Raw genomic sequence first — 8,580 nt, forward strand, 5'->3', positions numbered from 1 at the left:
TTCTGCTTTTAAAATGTTTTTGTAGATAAGAACTGAACCACTTTGGAAATCAGTAGTATGTATTGAAAGTGTATATTCAGTATAAAGAAAGAATAAATAAAATAAAAATAAATACATTTTGATTGCATATGATTTCTTAAGTTTCAAATGGTATAGTATTTGTCACTGAACATCTGAATATAAATAGCAGATTTAGGACGGCACAAATATTTATTTATTAATTATTTATTCGACCAACATTTACAATTACAAAGCCAATAAAACACAATGTGGGGAAAAAATTGAAATGCTGGACAAACTAAAAATAAAACCACAAAAACACAAAGACACAAAAAAAGCATATTTTTTAATGGAAAAGGTGGAAATAATGTATCTCATTAACTGTTTCCAAGGTTTTCGTCAAATATGCTTCTTTTTTTTTATAGAAAAATCAGTTGTACAACATATCCACAAAAAAAAAATTTCCTCCGGAGTTCTGTCCACATTATCAAATTTTGTGTGTGAATGCCCATATATGTGCATGATGCTTAGACATACATATTACACCCAAATATGGGCGTATCACCTTTATTTGCCACTTTGATAGTATGGTCAGAAATTTCTATTTGGAATGTCATAGAGTGTTCAGTGAACATGTTGTAATGAGGGCATCTTGAAGAAAACTTCAGATACTTTTCATGATAGATAATCATACTTACAAGCTCTTTGGTTTAAATCGTGATGGGGACAAATTTATAAAACAGGAATGAAAAAAAGAACTTCTTTACTCTTTATTCAAGATTTAGACACATTGGTAATGAATTGACAAATAGCGAACTTAATCACTGTCTAAGTAGCAATCTGTTTTACAAGACAAACAACTACACATATGATGTTCAACTATAAACCAAGTTGGTTTACGGGGCTTAGAGAAACTGACTATTTTTTAACCTGCCAATGTTTGCACTGAGTTTAGGAGGATTGACTTATGATTACAATAAACTTGGCGTAGCTACAGTAGTGAATTAATGACTGACATTTTCCCTACCCCTAAATAATAAACTTTAGTGATGCTCAATCAAAAGATAAAACAAGTTGTGCTATAGCTAAGTTACACACTGGCCTGTGTTGAGATAATAAGTGTGCACAATTAAACAATTATTATTTTTAATTATTATGTTTATTTTAAAATTATTTCTTTTATTATTTTTTTTATTACCATATAGTTTTTATTTTACTTCACCAATATCCAACAGCAACAAAGATCGCCCATAATAGAATGTGACATAAAAGTTTCTTAATCTAATTTTTAATCTAAAAATATAAAAGAAAAAACAACTATAACAGATACAAAATACTGTATATTATTTTTTGCAAAAATTCTTCCACCTTTTTCACAAGAACGCAAGACACGCTACAGGCATAAACAGTTTATACTAATTTATAAAATAAGAATATGATCATCTATTAAGATCGAAAATGATTATTATTTTATTACATACCGTACTCTACTGGAGACGAGAATGAGGTCGCAAAAATAGTTTATTGTTATCTCTTAAAAATAATTTTAAAATATATAACTCATAAATTGGTTGATACACATATCAAGCGTCCTGAGCATCTTATGTTAGATGGATTTGGTGCTATATAAAACTAATCTATTATTATTATTATTATTATTATTATTATTATTATTATTAATTAAAGAATGATCTGTTAAAATTATCAGCAAACAAAAACGTATTTGATTTTAAATCTACTATATTTCTCTTTGGAGTAAATAACTTACCTGATTTTATTTCTATGACTATTCAATTTTGATTACTATTCAATTTTTATTACTGTAGCATTACTGATTTTACCACAGCGAGTATCTTTAGAGTAAAGTGATGCTTGCTTATTACTGTATAAAGAACTAGCTTCATACCTATTGTGCATCACATGACAATTATAAATTATGGCTTGGAGAATCAAGTACAAATCCATGACATGATTACTAATTTAACTTTACTGTTCTTTATCAACCAATAAACTTTTTTTACAATCATTCATGAGCCAGGTAAAGCTGTCACTCAGCATTTTCACCAGGTGTTTATATTCATTGCACATCAGTTTTAATATAAATTTAATTCATTAATTCAAATTCACAATTTAATCATACATTAAAATACTTTATCAGATGCATAATGACAGTTTCATATAGTAGAGATATTTACAGTACATACCAGTTTGTCTAGAATAATTATTTCATTAATCTAAACAATGAACATATTTGTCATAAACAAGGCACTTCACATACTATATGCAAATTAGTTTTCACCTATTTACAATTATTCTTTAAAAAATAATCTTTCTGTAATAGAATAAATTCTATATGAACAAAAATATTTCAACATTAAGGAAATCAACAGACTACTGTCTGTAAAATAACTTACAATACCGGCATGTTGGGTATGTTGAATGTACGTTGTGGTTTTTCCTCTGTTTAACTATAAATCTGTCTAAATATTTCTATAAAGGATTTAAAAGTTAACCTCCATGTTAAACTATAATTCCACTTATAAATCTATTTTTAATTAATTAATATTATCATTATTTTTATATTTATTATTGCTTTGGTTGAAATATTTGATACTAGATCTATAAGAATTTGTTTAATTATTACTAATAGATTGATTTTATTATGGCCATTATAATAATTACTGAGATTATTAAGACTACAATAACATTAATATTATCATTAATATTACTATTTTTCATCATGACTATAAAAATTTTATTTTATATATTCATTATTACACTTCAGTTTTTTGCCTTTATATGACTTGTATTGTTTTTATTGATATTTTTTGTTATTTTTTTCTCAATATTGTTTTTATATGATCATTTTATATTCCAAATTATAATATATTGTATCTTGTATATTTTATTCCCCGCCTGTTAATGGTGTTTTACACTGTTGGATGCAATAAAAGAAATAAATAAATATATTTTGTAAAAATTTGTTTTTATAAATAATTATATAAAATTAGTTGTCATTCAAATAAACTTGTATTTTAATCAAACAACTTGCATTCATTTCATCATTACATATTGATTTCTGTCATTATTGACTAACCATCATCTACAAAGACAATTCAAATTTGTTACAAAATGAAACTCACATTGATAAATTATAAACACGTTTAGCAACATCTCAGGATTTACAATAATTTTTGAACATTAATATTCATGGCATTTAAGGAAAAATATTGATTGCAATATTATATAATGACAGGTAGCAGATGGAATTTATTGTATGGCTATAGTAGAACTGTAGCTTGACCTTATACTGTACCTACAGGGTTCTTGGTTCAAATCCTACAGAAACAAGAATTATTTTCTTGCGGCTAAAAAACAACTCAATTTCTTACTGACAAACTGAAACCTGTAGTTTATACAGCATTTAATATATTACATCATACATAATATTTTTCAACTAATTTACAAATCTAATTGGTTACAGTTGTTCTATAGATTGTCCTGAGTTGCCTTTTTAATGTATACAAATTAGTTTTCTATAAAAGAAATTCGCACTTAAATGTTGCACTTACTGTACTCAAATGATTTTTATTTTTTAAATGAATAAAAATATTCAAGATGTTTACATGCGGAAGTATTGAGGTCAGTATTTTTTTGTTGACTGAAAAAAAGAAACAACTGTATATGGCCAAGTACTACAATTTTAGATATTAAATACTGTAGTTCTAAATCTAAGATGATGTAGACTAGCATTCAAACAAGAACAGGATTCTACTGATGCATCAAAATTGAAGGCGCTTATTTAAATTAGGGGGAGGGGGACACTTATTCAAACGGAGTGCATAAGAAAATTTTCATGTATTCAGGGGCGCCTATTTAAACAGGGTGCTTATTCGTGCGATTACGGTAATCAGTAAGCACCTACACTCTAATTAGCTTCACAGGAGACAAGCATGTAGACACCTACTTTAAATAGAGGAGAGTTTAATGATATGGTACCCGAGATGTCTGAAAATGGCACTCTAATTATTACAAATGCCAAATTTCAAATAATAATAATAATAATAGTGTAGATTTGTATAGCGCCGGTATCAATCAAACAAGATGCTCATGGCACTTGATATGTGGACAAAGCTCAATCAATGACTTTGTTCGCCCCTAAGGGTCCCTTCATGTCTGTGCTACACGGTAACCCGGTACCAGCAACGCTCATTGTCCGCCACAAGGGCTTTCTGTACCATTACACTGGGGTATCACCAACTCTTGAATGATGTACTGGGTTCTTTATAGTGCACACAAGCCATTGTGTACACTGGGCCTATGGTTTATAGTCCTTATCCGAGAAGACTTGTTCTACCACCAGAACCATAGGCGAGCGTGTCGTTCTAACCAGCGCCGATATTATGGCTGTAGGTTGTATGGAGTTAATTTCAACTTCAAGCAAATTGTACTTTGAACTCATTTTAAAGGGCATTTTGGTTCGAAGAAACCCCTGGCTTCAGGCTTGCCTGATTCCAAATACAAGTTTTTAATAAGCACAGTGACGACTTATAGCTTTGGTATTTATATGAGCGGTAAAATACAAAAGAATCATCAAAAGACATTATCATCAATATCAAAAACATTCTATCCACATTCAGCAATTACCATCATCAAACTGTCCACAACATCAAACTAATCATCCTAAGAAAGCACAAACTGCAATTTTTCTTTTTTTCATTAGCAAAAATGATTGATTTTTATTTTTTTTTAACTTAAGATTGACAGAAGTAATATTCACAGCCTCTTTCACAAATTTTTAAATATTTTTTTAAACTTCTTTTTGTTATAAATTCCTGTTTACAATACTCTTATAATATTTTAGATGATACAGAGTAAATAAATTTTTACAACATCTTGTTCCTACTAGGATTAGAGCCCAAGATCTATAGATCGCCATTCAATTGCGAGGCATATTCAGCTATGAGGCCAATTTAGTATGTTGCCACTAGAATTTATCTTAGGGACCTGTTTCCCCAAGGTATTTCAAAACATGCAATTATTTTTAAGTACTTGTATTTTGAAAATTTCTGTAACATTTTTTTAATACTAATAGTACAATCTATATTTTGCATCATATTCCCATCAAAATTCTCTGAAATATGTCAAAGATTGCATTTTAATCTTGGAAGCTATCATCACGCAAACTTTATCATCAATCACATCTTATTTATCATCTCATTGGCGATTGACATCTTTCATCATTGGTATCGTTAATAAATATAACAGATGGTCTAAGCCTGTCGATCCACATAAAGTACCAACTTAACAGATATCTTCATCCGTACTTTATTTGATATACATAATACAGCAAAACAAAATGTTTGCATCATTTTATATAAGCTAGACCTGTGAAAAATGACATCAGGAACAGATTATTCCTTGGCGTGGACCTTGTAGAAGTCAAGCTTACAACAGAGCTATGTTCCATAATTTTATTTTAAGGAAGTGTAAATTTGGCAAGTACCTACAGCCATCCAATGGCAAAACAACGTAACTGCTATTGTATTGTGCGATTATGATATTTTACCTTGGAACGGCCGCTTAAGGCCCGTTCGAGCGAAAAAATATCCGTGCGATTTTCCAGTTAATTCACCGGTACACACATTCTAAAACTGCTCGGACATGCGCCTAATTACCTTACCATCTGGATTATCCGCGACAATTTAGATCACCAAATTGCTGGGTAGAATTCCGTGTATGAGATGGCCTTGGAGCCGGAGACGATGATAAATCAACCTTAATTGCTTTGCCAAATGGTTCGTCCACAGCAAGTCCCGCTGTCGTCGCACTCTTCTTCGCCTCCTCATGTTCACGGCAATATCAAAGTTGGATTGGACAGTAAATCCATCCACATAACATCGCATCATTGTAGACATAATGGTGGCTAGTAGCATAGCTACATGTTCAATTTGTAAAATTACCATTACAGTACAGTATTCAGAGAATCAAACTTCAAAACAAATCGTTCCCGCGTATCGTTTAAGCAGTGACACTATAACATCTCCCTGGTTTAAGCAAGCAGAAGTAAACAAAGAATGGGTTGATGGGATTGGTGTTTCTGAAAGACCTTACAAAATTACTTCCGGAATAGTTTCGTTACACGGATTCGACATGAGCTGAAATTTGCTCGAACGGTGGACCACCCGCTGTGTGCTCGGCGTGATTAACCGGTGAATTCACCAGAATACGGTTTGCGTTTTTCGCTCGAACAGGCCCTTAGTCAGGGGTCCCAAATTGGAAGGAGTCATTTCCAGCAGACCTGTTTAATCAAACTTTCTTACAACAATTGATTTTGTTTTGCTATATTTTATGGTGATTCCATGAGACAAACAATAATAAAGGGGTAATAATAATAAAATTTTTAAAGCACAAACATCCCCACCAGTGTCAAACAACAGCAGAGAACAAACAGGAATCACGAACATCAAGAAAAAAGAATCAATGAGTAACTTAAATGTAAAATGTAAAAAAAGTTAAATGTTAAATGTAAGTTAAATGTAAGTTACTGTATGCTCAGTTAAGTTTGTAAATTTTATAACTGAAAATTTATTATGGTAAATTCGGCAACACAAGAAATCAAAATTTTGACCTACCTTTTCACTTTATCAAAGTAATACCATCGTTTCTTTCTATCACCTTACCTTCTCAACTTTAGTTATACAAACCATCATTTCTTTTTTTTATCAGATATTACCTTGTCGGTTTTTTTTTTTGTTTTTTTTGTTTTTTTTTTACATTTCGTTTTGTTTACTTTCTTTCCTCCTAAAGTTCCTTATCTATCTTATGTTACCACTTTCCTTTTTCTTGCTGATGATTGATGTAATACAATACAAAAACCTGCAGATTTAAGTAATTTACAGGAGATGGGTTATTTTCATGGAGATTCTTGTCCTGATGCTGAAGTGCAGGAGGCATCCCGTTTTCCAGGGGACTCCAAGACTTGCGGGAAACTGGGAACCCCTGCCTAGTAGACCAATTCATTTACACAGCACCTCCATGCTGATTAGTGAGGGCGCACTATAACCCTAACCTTAGGAATAGGTAAATGTGAATTATAGCCAGCAAAATATACAGTTTATTTTTAACCATATCAATCAATTACTCAGGCAGAAACTATATTGGTTGTTTTTTTTTGTTTCATTACAGTTATTCATTCATTCATTTTCATTATTAGGCTTTACAGAAATATTACAATAGACAACGCAAACAGAAATTACTGATAGTAAATCACTATAAAGGTGACAAGGTGCATTGCAATACAATTAAAAACAACACTGTCGACCTATACCTTGCAGGTTTGGAAATCTGTCCTTTGAGAGCTTTTCAAATCTAACTATGTAACTAATACGTCACCATTTGCCAGTCAAATTTGTTCTTTGAATTTACAAAAACAAATGTTGTACTATTTCCGTTCACTTCTAATTCTTGCCCTAGTTATGTACACCTTGATATTAAATCGTTATCGATCAGCAGATATACATGCTGTAGCATCATGGGTAACCTCTTTTTCTCCTTATTTCCTCCTTGGAATTAATTCAATTAATTAGTATGTGCATCCCCATGACAGAATTTTGTAGATACCACAAGCACACCACAAATATCTACTGACAGTAGTTTAAAGTACTATATAGTTACTGCTTCTTTTTGCAAGAATTAACACCTTGGACTTACCGCCTGCTGTGAAAACTTCTTTTTGCTTGCCTTAGGCATCATGAATTGTACTATACCAAACCTCCATGCAAGCAAAATACAACAGAGTACAACATTTCCTGTATGTACAGTACTACTAGTTCAATCTCAGTCATGTGACTTGTTCTGGGAAAAACCCAGTGCTGAGTTTATCCCACTTTAGAGTTGTGAGTGTAAAAATGAATTTTGAGAAAAGGGGGTCAATCCTTTTTGTGTGTACTGCCCCAGGGAGGCTGTAAGCACTTAGCTATCAGCTCACTTGTAAGTTGTGAGCGTAAATCCGGGGTGATAGGATGCTTCATAAGCTAAAGATATGAAATATAATTCTATGCTCAGGCATTAAACCTGCCCTAGAAAGAACTAAAAGTCAACAATCTGTTACTTATAGGTCTACAGTTATTCAATTGTGAATTGCCAACAGAGAAGGCATGGATGTTGAGTTAAAACAAAAAACTATGTCAAGCAGTAGAAACATGCTGTTGCTGAAAGCCTATTTATTTTTTATCTTTTTCACAAGAGTACAAAGCATCTATGATCCTGTGTCCCCTGTGTAGAATGGTGGCTGTAGGATATATTTTCTGGGGGGGGGGGGGNNCTGTCCGACAGTGGGGGAGACAAAAGATAACTTTGGCACACATCACTATGCAAGGGCCTTCCGACTGAGCCGGGGGAGGGTTTTGAAGTTGATAAAATACAATAGTTACTATACTCAACTCAATAAACACGCACTTCATTTCATTAGGCCTTTTTTTTTTTTGGTCCGACTGCCTGACAAGCTCTGGCGGTGGGGGCTTGTCCTGCCTGTGTAACGTGTGTATTCTAATGTGGTTACTGAAATTCATGCATTCT

The 8,580-nt window shown here is 32.0% G+C and overlaps 1 protein-coding gene across 1 annotated transcript in view; it reads right to left on the reverse strand.

The window, feature by feature from the left end:
- Positions 1 to 8,094, reverse strand: part of LOC117108920 (double-stranded RNA-specific adenosine deaminase-like) — a 45,789-nt gene extending 37,695 nt beyond the window's left edge. Inside the window, exon 1 of the mRNA XM_033251103.1 lies at positions 7,714 to 8,094. Within this exon, the coding sequence (XP_033106994.1) occupies positions 7,714 to 7,755 (42 nt within the window). The 5' untranslated portion in view covers positions 7,756 to 8,094. The remainder of the gene's footprint in view (positions 1 to 7,713) is intronic.
- Between the last annotated feature and the right edge of the window lie 486 nt (positions 8,095 to 8,580).

The sequence above is a fragment of the Anneissia japonica genome, unplaced genomic scaffold (genome assembly GCF_011630105.1).
Source record: "Anneissia japonica isolate Jap-2015-1 unplaced genomic scaffold, ASM1163010v1 scaffold987_len1640505_cov201, whole genome shotgun sequence".
NCBI lineage: Eukaryota > Metazoa > Echinodermata > Crinoidea > Comatulida > Comatulidae > Anneissia > Anneissia japonica.